General features: G+C 46.6%; 1 protein-coding gene across 1 annotated transcript in view; it reads right to left on the bottom strand.

The window, feature by feature from the left end:
* Positions 1-5273: 5273 nt before the first annotated feature.
* Positions 5274-14398, bottom strand: part of INSR (insulin receptor) — a 137706-nt gene continuing 128581 nt past the window's right edge. Inside the window, 3 exon segments of the mRNA XM_060181625.1 lie at positions 5274-8677; positions 12438-12572; positions 13579-13708. Of these exon segments, the coding sequence (XP_060037608.1) occupies positions 8323-8677; positions 12438-12572; positions 13579-13708 (620 nt within the window). The 3' untranslated portion in view covers positions 5274-8322.

Raw genomic sequence — 14398 nt, 5'->3', positions numbered from 1 at the left:
GACTCTATTTCAAAATGTGAACTCAGTTGAATGTTCATTGGACACAGGTGACCAAATAAAGAAACTGGGAGGTAAGGACTGGGTGGTGATGCTCCAGGTTGAGGGCACATGTTACAGTGCACAAGGACCCGGGTTCAAGTCCCCAGTCCCCACCTGCAGGGGGATAACTTCACAAGTGGTGAAGTAGGGTTGCAGGTGTCTCTCTGTATCTCTCCCTCTGTATGTCTCCCTCCTCTTTCAATTTCTCTCTGTCTCTGTCCAATAATAAATAAATAAATAAATAAAAACTTTAAAAGACATATCTGTGACCTTGGGAAAACTAATATAGTCTCCAATGGAGGGTATGGGAACACGGAACTCTGGTGGTGACAAAGGCGTGAAATTATACCCTTGTTATCTCCTAATTCTGTAGATAAATAGTAAATCATTAATAAAAATAAATAAATAAAATAAAAAACAGTAGTGGTATCCTCTAATCAACCAGTTTGAATTAGAATTTTCTGTTAGTTTGCTCCTTTTTTCCCAAAGATGAAGAAGATGAAGAAAAAGGAGGAGGAAGAGAAAGAGGAGGAGGAGGTGGGGGAGGGGGAGGGGGAAGGGAGAAGGAGGAGGGGAGAAGGAGGAGGAGGAGAAGGAGGAGGAGGAGGAAGAGAAGAAAAGAAAAAGGCTGTGGAGTCCTTGTTAATTTCACATATTTCCAGCAGATGGCAGTGTTGCACCATGTAAAATCCACACCCACACAAAAAAAGTCTTTCCACACACCCCATTCCCCCCGCCCCAGTTTTGCTCCAAGGGGAGGCAACGAAGAACTTTATAGGGCTTAGCAAATAAAACCCCACCCTTCTGTACATTTTGTGCACTGAGATATGCATTGCCACCCCCTCAAAATAGCGGCAGAATAACAGGAGGAGGGTGGGGGAATGTCTCCTAGACATTTGTCTTAAGGACATAAAACTCTCTTCCTGGGAACCCGGCAGTGGCAGTGGATTAAACGCAGGCGGCACAAAGCACAAGGACCGGCATAAGGATCCCGGTTCGAGCCCCCGGCTCCCCACCTGCAGGGGAGTCGCTTCACAGGCGGTGAAGCAGGTCTGCAGGTGTCTGTCTTTCTCTCCCCCTCTGTCTTCCCCTCCTCTCTCCATTTCTCTCTGTCCTATCCAACAAAGATGACAGCAGCCACAGCAACAATAATAACAACGATGACAATAAACAACAAGGGCAACAAAAGGGAAATAAATTAAATAAAATAAAACATTTTTTTTAAAAAACTCTCTTCCTCCTCTTTATTCATGATAGAGACAGAGAAAAAAAATTGATGGGGCGGGGGTCCAGGAAGTGGTGCACCCGCTTTAGCGCATATAATACTAAGTGCAAGGATCTCTCCCTCTCGATAACTCCCTCTCAATTTCTCTCTCTGTCCTAGCCAATAAAATGGGGGAAAATGTCCACTAACAGCAATGGATTTGTAGTGTTGGCTCAGAACCCCAGTGATAACCCTGGAGGCAAAAAAAAAAAAAAAGAAAAAGAAAAAAGATTGGGGATATATATATATATATATATATATATATATCCTTCTTCCTCCTCTTCCTCCTCCCCCCCCCCCCCGCGCCACCTGCTTTTAACCCTTTGCTACCACCCGACTCCCAGGAGTGGGAATTCTTTACAAGAGGGGTGGCAGGGTGGGGGAGAGATCCTGGGGCTTCCAAGTGCTCACTTTGGAGGTGAAGTGGGACATATTAAAGTTCAGAGAGGGGAGTCAGGCGGTGGTGCAAAGCGCAAGGACCGGACGAAGGATCCCAGTTGGAGCCCCTGGCTCCCCACCTGCAGGGGAGTCTCTTTACAAGTGGTGAAGCAGGTCTGCAGGTGTCTGTCTTTCTCTCCCCCTCTCTCTCTCCCTCCTCTTTCCATTTCCCTCTGTCCTATGCAACAACAATAACCACAACAATGTTAAACAATAAGGGCAACAAAAGGGAAAATAAATAAATAAATAAATAGTTCAGAGAGAGAGATGGAGTAATGATAACTCCTTCAAGCAGAGAGAGGGACCCACATACCAGAATGCATCTTTGTGGCTTCACACTTGGCTCATGTTAGGGGGACGTGGGGTCTAGGATTGGTAGTTCCCTGCCGTTTTGTTCCCAGAAAAAAAAGGAGGGGTGAGATGAAATTCAGAGGAAACTCTGATCGATCCCACCTTCTACATCCCCAAAAGGAATTTTGGTCCATACTCCCAGAGAGGGAGAAGTGTTAGGGGGAAGATGACCAGAGGGCTCTGAACTCCAATTCTATTGGACCGGGAGAGAGAAGGGGAAACATGGAAGGGCATTCAGATGGAGTCTGAATAGGTGGAGGCGTGATTTGGAAATGAAGAGAAGATGAAACCATGGTGGGAAAAGGGCAAATAGATAGAAATAAAGACGGGGGAGTTGGGGGAGTAGCGCAGAGGGTTAAGCGCATGCGGAGCAAAGCGCAAGGACCGGCATAAGGATCCCGGTTTGAGCCCCGGCTCCCCACCTGCAGGGGAGTCGCTTCACAGGCGGTGAAGCAGGTCTGCAGGTGTCTGTCTTTCTCTCCCCCGCTCTGTCTTCCCCTCCTCTCTCCATTTCTCTCTGTCCTATCCAACGACAGCAACAACAACAATAGTAACTACAACAGCAATAAGAAACAATAAGGGCAATAAAAGGGAAAATAAATATATGTATATATAAAGAAATAAAGATGGACAGTTGTAGACAGAACAGTCAACCCATATCTGTGACCTTGGAAGAATCACTGTAACTTCCAACGGAGGGAATGGGGACTCAGAACTCTGGTAGTGAGAATGGAGCAAAGTTAATTTTTTGCCCGTTCAAAGTTTTGTAAACCAATATTAAATCACTAATAAAATTTTAAAATAAAGTCTTTAGAAAATGTTAAAAAAGGGGGAGCAGGTGGTGGTGCACCTGGTTAAGTGCACACAGAAGAGTGTGCAAGGACCCAGGTTCAAGTCCCCGGTCCCATCAAAGGAAAGCTCTTCACGAGTGGTGAAGCAGGGCTGCAGGTGTCTCTCTGTTCCCCTCCATATCCTCCTTCTCTGTCTCTCTCCAATAATAAATAAAATAAAAACATTGACTGCTTTCTTTCTTTGTTTTAAAAAATATATCTTTATTTATCTGAATAGAGACAGCCAGAAACTGAGAAGGGGCAGATAGAGGAGACAGAGAGACACCTTCAGTCCTGCTTCACCACTTGTGAAGCTTTCTCCCCGCAGGTGGGGGCCGGGGGCTTGAACCTGGGTCCTTGCACACTTGTAGCACGTGCGCTCAACCAGATGCACCATCACCTGGCCCCCGTTTTCTTTTAAAAAAATATTTAGGGGGTCAGGCTGTAGTGGACTGGGTTAAGCGCACATAGTGGTAAGTGCAAGGACTGGCGCCAGGATTCTAGTTTGAGCCACCCCCCCAGCTCCCCACCTGCAGGGGAGTCACTTCCCAGGCAGTGAAGCAGGTCTGCAGGTGTCTGTCTTTCTCTCCACCTCTCTGTCTTCCCCTCCTCTCTCCATTTCTCTCTGTTCTATTCAACAACAAAAACAGCAGCAGCAACAACAATAATAATAGCAATAACAACAAAAGATGAAATTAAATGACCACTAGGAGCAGGGGACTTGTAGTACAGCAATAACCCTGGCAGCAAAGTAAATTAATAAATAAATGAGATAATAATAAAAAAAAGAATCTTATTACCCAGAGAAGGCATCAAAGCTTATAGAAAGGTCAACTTTGGGGGCCGGGCGGTAGCACAGCAGGTTAAACGCACGTTGCGCAGAGCACAAGGACTGGTGTAAGGATCCCTGTTCGAGCCCCCGGCACCTCACCTGCAGGGGAGTCGCTTCACAGTCAGTAAAGCAGGTCTGCAGGTGTCTTTCTCTCCTCTCTCCATTTCTCTCTGTCCTATCCAACAACAATGACAACAATAATAGTAACAACACCGATAAACAACAAGGAAGGGCAACAAAAGGGAGAAAATGACCTCCAGGAGCAGCAGATTCGTAATACAGGCACGGCGCCCCAGCAATAACCCTGGAGGCAAAAAAAAAAAAAAAAAAAAAAGAAAGGTCACCTTTGTCTCAACTTCAATTTCTTTAAAAAAAAATTATTAGTGATTTAACGATTACCAAAGTTGTAACATAATAGGGGTACAAATCCACACAGTTCCCACCACTAGAGTTCTGTGTCCCATCCCCTCCATTGGAAGCTGCCCTGTTCTTTATCCCTCTGGGAGAATAGACCAAAAATTTTTGGGGGGTACAGAAGGTGAGAGGTCTGACTTCTGTAATTGCTTCTCCACTGGACATGGGCATTGACCGGTCTATCCATACTCCCAACCTGTCTCTCCCTTTCCCTAGTGGGGCAGGGGTCCTGGAGAATCGGGGCTCCAGGACACATTGGTGGGGTTGTCTGTCCAGGGAAGTCAGGTTGGCATCATGGTAGGATCTGGAACCTGGTGGCTGAAAAAAGAGTTAACATATAAAGCCAAACGAATTGTTGACTAATCATGAACCTAAAGGCTGGAATAGTGCAGATGAAGAGTGGGGGGGGGGGTTCTCTGTTTTGTAGATAGTTATTAGGTCTATTTTAGTTATATTCCAAAGAGCCCATGACTATACTAGTTTTGTTTTTTATTTTCCTGAGCCTGACATCTGATATGCAGGTGGATCCATGTTATTGTTTGGGGAGATGCTGTCACAGCTGGAAAAAGGACCAGAAAGCTGGATCAGGGCACTCCAAAGCTAACCTTATCAAAACAAGGACTGCAGAAGCTGAATAAGGGCAAAAGACTGGCATACTTTAACGATGACTCTTTAGTCACTATCAGGCCACCCCATCTCCATTGTCACTGGTCATCTCTTAGCAGGAACAACACAATCGACCCCTTTGTGGGCCCCCATAAGACCGTTGCCCTCAACGTGGATCAGCAACAGTAGAGAATGTTCCATCCTCCAAAGGGAGGCTGGACAACATACTCTGCTACACCTGAAGAAGATGGGTCGATATTGGGACAGCTTGGAATGTTCCTACTCATGACCACAACTCTTTCCTCCAGAATTTTTTAGTCCCTTCCACCCCCACAACCCCACCATTCCGAACCAAAAAATTCAGATTTCCTCCCCTATTCCAATGGGCTCCCGGCAAAATGCTAATATCTTAGAGGTGTTTATGAACAGCCCATCGCCGTACTAATGTGCTGAGGTAGACTAGGTTGAAAGAAATAAGCAAACAAAAAGATCACTCCTCCACATTTCACCTGTTTTATTTTTTTTCCTCTGATAAAAATTTACATGCACTCCTTTTTTTTTTTTTGGTACGAAAGTGATTTTTACAGTGATTTTTTTATATATTAAAATAAATAATTTCCCCCTAATATAAGAACAAACCTTTCTGAATTAGAAAAATGTGAAAATTGCTGCTAGTGGAATATAGAACCACTATGAATCTGCTATGAAAAGAAACACAAAGCTTATCATCTACCCACGTTTGCTTCTTTTGTTTTTCTGCCCCCACCCTCCCCACTCTTTAATTTTACATACAGACCCGTCGTCTATGTACAAAATCAATTTGGCGAAAAAATTTCTGTACTCTTGCGTCTGGTACCCAATCATGGAGGCTCCCGGAAATATCTTACATGCTGAAATCTCTCAGATCATATAAATAAGGGCCACTGCAGTAGGCCACTGGGGTGTGTGCCTACCTGCAGGATTTTTATATATATATATAAATATTTTTTATATATTTACTTATTCCATTTTGTTGCCCTTGTTTTTTTATTGTTGTAGTCATTGTTGATAGGACAGAGAGAAATGGAGAGAGGAGGGGAAGACAGAGAGAGGGGGAGAGAAAGACAGACACCTGCAGACCTGCTTCACCGCCTGGGAAGCGACTCCCCTGCAGGTGGGGAGCCGGGGGCTCAAACAGCGATCCTTATGCTGGTCTTTGTGCTTTGTGCCAGGTGCGCTTAGCCCGCTGCGCTACAGCCCGACTCCTGACCTGCAGGATTCTTAAGGATCGAGACTGTTTGGCGGTGACTGTTGTACCTCTTAAGCCCACTCTTTCAAAGAGGCGAAGGAAACAGTAATAATGAAGAAAGAAGAGAGAAAGGAGGAAAGGCAGGAAGAAGAAAGGAATGAAGAAAGAAGGGAGAAAAAAAAAAAAAGCCTTGTGAGAAAAATGCGCTCCAGGGATAACCCGTGGTGATGATTCTGTTGAAGCAAAGTAATGATGCCTTCACCATTTTCTTTATTTGAGCAGCTGTGGTGGTTTTTGATGTTGTTGTTGTTGTTTGCCCTTTTTCCACAGAGAAGGTGGCGGGGGGAGCCATGTGGATTCACACCCACTTGGAAGTCCTCGGTGGGGTGTGTGTGTGTGTGTGTGTGTGTGTGTGTGTGTGTGTGTGTGTGTAACTCCTGAAGCAGTTTCTCTTTCCAGAATATTCCGAGGGGCTGACAACCCAAAGCACCTGAGAGTTCTGCTCAAGGCCTCACACCAGGCCCAGCTGAGGTCACTGGGAGCTGAGTGGCTTCCGGGGGTCGGTGGTTCTGAGAGCACAGTCGAAGCTTCTCACTCCTTATATTGCTTAATGTGCTCCAAGTCCAGCAGTGCCTGCCACGTGTGTGCTTTTCCCCCTCAACCCCTCACCCCCTGCACCCACGATGTTCTGTTGTGTTTGCAGGAGAACTGTGGAATGCACACACAGAACTTTGCAAGGCCCGAGCATAGGAAAACCGGAAGTGTGCTTCAAGGACGGGCTCCCCAAAGAGCGTGTGTGTGTGTGTGTGTGTGTGTGTGTGTGTGTGTGTGTGTGTGTGTGTCGGGAGGAGTGAGGGTGGGGAACGTTGCACCAAGCAGTCACCAAACCATTCATCAAACCCAATCATCCGCCCCCTACCCCCCGTCTCAGTGTGGCCTCACAATATCCAAAAGGGTTTAGCAGCTAATGTGGCTTTAATTCCCAGAAGAAGAAGAAAAAATAAAATAAAATAATATCTTTCTTTCATTACCAAAGCTCCACCCTGCTTCCCCACACACACACATAGACAGAACTAGCCAACCAAGACCTCCCTCCACATCCTGCAGGAGGGGATAGGAGGTGGGGGGAAGAGAAATAGTCAATAACGCTGGAGAATCTTTCTCAAATGAAATATGTTACACATATATTCTCCCAAGCAGTGATTATAGCTACTTATTTTTTCAATCTTTTCTTTCTTTCTATATTTGGTCTTTTTTTTTTTTTTAAAGATCCATTAGCACTGCAAACTAACTGCTACATCTCAGTTCCCAGAAAAAAAAATTTTTTTTTGTCTAGATTTGGAGCACAAAAAAAAAAAAAAGCATCTTCGGAGGGTAACAGTTCCCCAGTAAATGAAGAGAAGGAGGAACCAGGCGCTCTTTTCTTCAAGAAGAACAGAACCTACGTGAGCCCAAAAGTATCTACCCAGCGTGATGCCTTTCCCTCACATGCACGTACAGACACACAGACACACAGACACAGACACACACACACGTACACACACCCCCCACCAGTTGCGTCTAATCCGGACACACACAGGGAAGTGAATCTCAAGTCTCCTGCTGGGTATACAATCGTTATCAAAAGTATGAAAAGCAGCAGCTGTTGGTCAAGTTGAGAAACTGATCTGGAGAAAGAAAAAAAAAAAAGATAGCTAGATAGATAAGAGATATCCTTCAACCTGGATGAGAAAGACTTGTTCAGAAGTTCTCATTCCATATTCATTCCAATTCATAGAATTCCATGGGGGATTCTAACAGAACCGGGACTTTCTTCCTTTCTTCCTTCCTTCCTTCCTTCCTTCCTTTCTTTCTTTCTTTCTTTCTTCCTTTCCTTCTTTCATCTATGTCCCACAAACAAATCTTATCTTTTAGCTCAGACACCAGCAAAAAAAAAAAAAAAAAGGAAAAATAGATGTTTTCTTTCCATCAACTAGATAGAACAAAAACAAATAGTAACATCCTGGTTTGAAAAACTCCCCCAGCTACCTCCCGTCCCTCTTCTCCCCCCCCCCCCAAAAAAAGGACAAAGCAGCTGTGGTGGAGAAAACGTCTTCCCCTCGATGTTCACAGTTAAATGCAGGGGCGACTCATCCAATTGGCAACCCAACGAATGTGCTGTGTGAGCCGTCAAGAGGAACCTATGGAGAGAGAGTGATGATCTCTGAGCTTCATGTGACACTGTGGCAGAGACGAGTGAGAATCCTGAGTTTGCTAAGAAGCCTTCAAAACCAAGAGGAACAAACGAGGAGACAGGGACGCCCTCCCTGAGCAGGCACTGTTAGGAAGGACTGGACCGAGGCAGACTCAGAATCCGTCCATTTTTCTTGCCCCCATTCATGTGTGTGTAGGGGATGTGTTCCTCATAATTTCGCTTGAGGCCCAGTGTGGACCCGCCCTCCCGACCCCCGGCTTCGTCCCTCAGACTGTGCGATGAACGGTCCAGGGGGACACTCTCCATGTCTTCAAACTCCATCTCTGACTCCTCCGTCTCCGGTGCCTTGTTCTCCTCGCTGTGGAAGAAGGAAACTTCTGGAAAGCTGGGGTGTAGATCATCCTTGAGTAGGTCCACGATTTCAAGGAAGGTAGGCCGCATCTTGGGGTTGAACTTCCAGCACATTCGCATGAGTTCAGTGCTGGGAGGACAAAAGGACAATGTGAGAGGCGTGTGGGAAGGGAGGCAGCTGGCTGAGCAGACCCCCCACCCCCTCACCCCCTGTCTCTGTGTCCCAACTCCACAGGGGACAACGGACAGTCCGAACAGAGGTGGCTCAGAGTACACAGAAGCTGAGTACCTGCAGCTCCAAGTTCGATGTCTACTTTCACATATGCACTAAGTACTCTGATCCCTCTCTCTCTCTTCCTCTCTCTCTCTCTCTCTCTCTCTCTCGGTTTTATTTACTATTGGATAGAGACAGAGAGAAATTGAGACAGGAGAGGTGACAGAAAGGGGAAAGAGACAGAGAGACACCTGCAGCCCTGCTTCACCACTTGTGAAGCTTTTCCCCCTGTAGCTGGGGACAAGGAGCTGGAACCCGGGTCCCTGCGCACTGCCATGTGTGTACTTAACCAGGCACACCACCACCTGGCCTGTCTCTCTCTCTCTGTCTCTCTGTCTCTCACTCCCTCTCATAAAAACAAATGAATAGATAAATCACTTAGAAATATGATCTGGGAGGGCTAGGCGGTAGCATAGTGCATTAAGTGCACACGGCACTTAAGTGCAAGGACTGGCATAAGGATCCAGGTTCGAGCCCCCGGCTCCCCACCTGCAGAGGAGTCTCTTCACAGGTGGTGAAGCAGGTCTGCAGGTGTCTGTCTTTCTCTCTCCCCCTCTCTGTCTTCCCCTCCTCTCTCCATATCTCTCTGTCCTATCCAACAATGACGATATCAATCACAACAACAACAACAATTTAAACAACAAGGGCAACAACAACAAAATAAATAAATAGAAATAAAATATAATCTGGAAGTTATTTTTGAAAAAAAAAAAATCTTCAAAAGGGGCCCAGGAGGTGGCACACTTGGCAGAAGGCACACATTTCTATGTGCAAAGACCTGGGTTCAAGCCCCTGGTCTCCACCCCAGAGGAGAAGCTTCACGATCAGTGGAGCAAGGCTGCAGATCTCCCCCCCCCATTCTCTCTCTCTCTCCCCCTTCCGTCTTAATTTCTGTCTATATCCAAAATAAATAAATAAATAAATAGGACCTGAAGAGGTCAGGCAATAGCACATTCTTGGTCTCCACCTGCATGGGCAATGCCAGTGTGTGTGTGTGTGTGTGTGTGTGTGTGTGTGTGTGTGTGTGTGTGTGTGTGTGTGTGTGTGTGTGTGTCTCCTGCTCCCTCTCCATTTCTGTCCTAAACAAAATAAAACAAAGAAATCAAAACAGACTGGAAAGACTCTGCAAGTGTTTCATTGTGTATGTGTGTATGTGTTGCCAATTCAGCCTGAGAACAAAAAGAAAACAATACTAAGTGGCTGGGGAGGAGGATGAACAGGAGAACAGGAATAGTTTAGGAAGTGTGAACTCTCAGATTTGATGCCCCTGCACCACATTAAAAGCAGGGGACTTTCTCCTCCCCTCCCCTCCCCTCCCCTCTCAATCTCTATCTGTCCTATCAAAAAATAAAAACAATAATCATCAAAGGAAAAATGGCTGCTGGGAGCGGTGGATTCGTCATGCAAGCATTGAAGCTCCTTTTCTTTTTTATTTGATAGAACAAAGAGAAATAGAGAGAGAGGAGGAGGGAGACAGAGAGGCAGACCCCCACACACCTGCAGCCCTATTTCGCCACTTGTGAAGCTTCCCTGCTTGCAGATGGCGATAAGTACATCTTTTTAAAAAATATTTATTTTTATTTTATTCCCTTTTGTTGCCCTTTTTGTTTTCTTGTTGTACTTATTATTGATGTCCTCGTTGCTGGACAGGACAGAGAGAAATGGAGAGAGGAGGGGAAGACAGAGAGGGGGAGAGAAAGACAGACACCTGCAGACCTGCTTCACCGCTTGTGAAGCGACTCCCCTGCAGGTGGGGAGCTGGGGGCTTGAACAGGGATCCTTACGCTGGTCCTTGTGCTTTGCTCCACGTGAGCTTGACCCGCTGTGCTATCGCCCGACTCCCTAAGTATACCTTTTTAAGTAAAAATTTAAAAAATACTTTTCAATGAATGAGGGGGAATCTGTAACATATCCCTGACAAAGCTTTTTTTTTTAATATTTATTTATTCCCTTTTCTTGTCCTTGTTTTTATTATTGTAGTTATTATTGTGATTGATGTCATCATTGTTGGATAGGACAGTGAAAAAATGGAGAGAGGAGGGAAAGACAAGAGAGGGGGAGAGAGAGACAGACACCTGCAGACCTGCTTCACCACCTGTGAAGTGACCCCCCTGCAGGTAGGGAGCCAGGGGCTCGAACCGGGATCCTTCAGCCGGTCCTTGTGCTTTGTGCCACGTGCACTTAACCTGCTGCGCTACTGCCCGACTCCCCTGACAAAGCTTTTTAAATACTTATGTTTTGCTTTCCAGTTTCCTTGAGACATAATGGACATAAACATTGTATTTCCTCCTGACTAAAATGGTTAGTAGGTAAAGAAAAGACAGTGAGGTATTAAGTGTCCCACTCTAACATCTCGGTTTCCTGAACTGAAGCTGCTGAGTTGTTCAAACGATTTCCAGAGATAAGGCAGTCATGCAATGTGACATACATGTAAAGATATGACATGCAGGGGCTGGGTGGTGATGCTCCCAGCAGAGCACACACACCGCCAGGACTTGGTTTCAAGGCCCCAACCTGACCTGCAGGGAGAAAACTTCACAACTGGTAACATAAGGTTGCAGGTGCCTCTCTCCATCTCTCTATCTTTGTCCCTTTTGAAAGAAAGCGGGGGGGGGGGGGGAGGTGGTAGTAGTACTCCTGATTAAGAGCACACATTACGGTGCACAAGGACCCAGGTTCAAGCCCCAGGTCCCCACCTGCAGGGGGGAAGCTTCACATGTGGTAAAACAGGGCTGCAGGTGTCTCTCTCCCTCTCGCTCCCCCTCCCCTTTCTGTCGCTATCTAAAACCAAATAAATACAATTTAAAAAGACAAAGAAATGAAACAGAGAGAGAGAGGGAGGGAGGGAGAGAGAGAGGAAGGAAGGAAGGAATGAAGGAAGAAAAAAAAAAAACATGGGGACTGGTGAAGTCCTTGTGCAGTTGCCAAGTCCCAGCGATAAGCCTGGTGGCAAAACAAAGAAAAACACAGAAAGAAAGGTAAGATATAAAGGCACAGATGTTAGGCATTCATGATAAACAGACCCAAACCCAACCATGATACATTCATTTTTATTTATTGGTTAATTTTTTTTTCTTGCCTCCACGGTTATCACTGGGGCTCGGTGCTGGCATTACGAATCTACTACTCCTGGTGGCCATGTCTGCCATTTTATTGGACAGGACAGAGAGAGCAGTTGAGAGAGGAGGGGGAGATAGAGTGGGAGAGAGAGAGACACCTACAGACCTGTTTCACTGCTGGAGAAGCCTTCCCCCCTGCAGGTGGGGAGCCGGGGCTCAAACCAGGATCCTTGTGTAAGTCCTTGTACTTCATGCTAGGTGCACTTAACCAGGTGCACCACCACTCACTCCCCACCATGATGAATTCATAACATGAAGTCACGCAAGCATTACGCATTCATGATATGCAAATGAGCAGTACACAGCCATAATATGCAGACATCAGCACGCATAGCAGACACATGTAGACACGCGCACATTCAGACATGATATGCAAAACTCAAACATGCACGCAAGAGTGCAAAGATAATGCACACAGATGTGATCTACACACCCCACCAGGCAAGGCTTCCTGGGTGAGCACCCCACACCCTGCACACCGCTGCTGCTGTACTCACACTCTGTCTGGACAATTGTCAGGCTGATCCAGGAAGCCCCCATCCATGACGAACTTCAACACCTGCTCATTCGACAGGCCTTGGTAAGGCTGTTCAGCGAGGCTGGTTATTTCCCAGAGGACCACGCCAAAGGACCTGCCGGGGCAGTGGAGAGGTATGACAAAGAGATCCAGGATGGATGGAGACACAAACGCACACACACACACACACACACACGTCTCTGGGGTCCCTAGAACCTAGTTGACTGATTGGTTGACCATGGAGAGACACACACACAGACACACACAGAGACACACACACACACAGAGACACACAAACACTTCCTCAAGGTTCCCTAGTTGACCAACTATGAAAACACACACACACACACACCTCTTTTCTGGGTTCCCTAGACCCTGGTTGACCAATTGGCCAAATGTGAAAATAAACACACACACACACCTCTACATTCTGGCTGACTATGTAAACACACACACACACACACACACACACCTACTTCCAGGTTCCCTAGAGCCTGGCTGACCATGTAAACACACAAACACACACACACACACACACACACACACACACACATTTATTTTCTGAGTTTCCCAGAGTTGGGTTGACCATGAAAACACACACACACACACACCCCTCTTCACGGTTTCCTATAACATGGTTGACCAGCTGGTCAACTATGAAAACACACACACACCTCTTTTCTGTGTTCCCTAGACCCTGGTTGACCAGTTGGCCTAATGTGAAAACACACACACACACACCTCTTTTCTGTGTTCCCTAGACCCTGGTTGACCAGTTGGCCAAATGTGAAAACACACACACACACACACACACACACACACACACACCTCTTTTCTGTGTTCCCTAGACCCTGGTTGACCAGTTGGCCTAATGTGAAAACACACACACACACCCTTTATGAGATCCCTGGAGCCTGGCTGATCAGTTGTCTGAACAGTCCTGAAATGCCAAATGGATCATCCCCCACCGGGACAGCTAGGGAGCAAGGCAGAATCCCAAGCAGGACACCCCCTTTCTTCCCCTGAGGCGAGAGGCCTCCACTGTCGACTCAACCTCCCCATGGAGTCCAGACCCCACATTCTGCTCCCCCCACCCCGCAGAGACCACCATTGTGACTCACCACATGTCAGAAGAGGTGGTGAAGACCCCATCCTTCAGGGACTCAGGGGCCATCCAGCGTACGGGCAGCAGGCCCTTGCCCCCCTTCCGATAATAATCCGTCTCATAGATGTCTCTGGTCATCCCAAAATCTGAACACAAGACCGTTCAAAGGGGCTCAGCCCTTCCTGTGTGGCCACCTCCACAGGCAGCCATCCCCTCTCCACCTCCAACCCAAGCCAAGTCCGCTCTGGTCTGCTCTGGTCTCACCTACACCAGGTGTACTATGCACCTTGGGGCTGGGTTAGATTCAGGGAGAGAGAATTCTTAGTGGGGGGGGTTGTGTAGCAGTGGAGGAAGAGGCCCAGTGACATCCGTGTCTATAGCTGGGAGCATTTATTCTTCCTTGATTTGAATTTTTTCTTTTCCTTTTTTTAAATTTACTTATTTTCCCTTTTTTTGCCCTTGTTGGTTTTTTATTGTTGTTGTAGTTATTATTGTTGTTGTTGTCATTGTTGTTAGATAGGACAGAGAGAAATGGAGAAAGGAGGGGAAGACAGAGAGGGGGAGAGAAATATAGACACCTGCAGACCTGCTTCACTGACTGTGAAGCGACTCCCCTGCAGGGGGGAGCCGGGAGCTGGAACCGGGATCCTTACGCCAGTCCTTGCGCTTTGCGCCACAGGCACTTAATCCGCTGTGCTACCACCAGACTCCCTTCCCTGATTTTTGTTTTCTTTTACTTTCTTTCTTTATTTGCCTCCAGGGTTATCACTGGGCTCAGTGCTGGCACTATGAATCCACTGCTCCTGGTGGCCATTTATCTCTCTTTATTTTATTAT

The sequence above is a fragment of the Erinaceus europaeus genome, chromosome 23 (genome assembly GCF_950295315.1).
Source record: "Erinaceus europaeus chromosome 23, mEriEur2.1, whole genome shotgun sequence".
In the NCBI taxonomy this organism is placed as follows: Eukaryota; Metazoa; Chordata; class Mammalia; order Eulipotyphla; family Erinaceidae; genus Erinaceus; species Erinaceus europaeus.
This window is presented reverse-complemented; position numbering and strand designations above follow the sequence as displayed.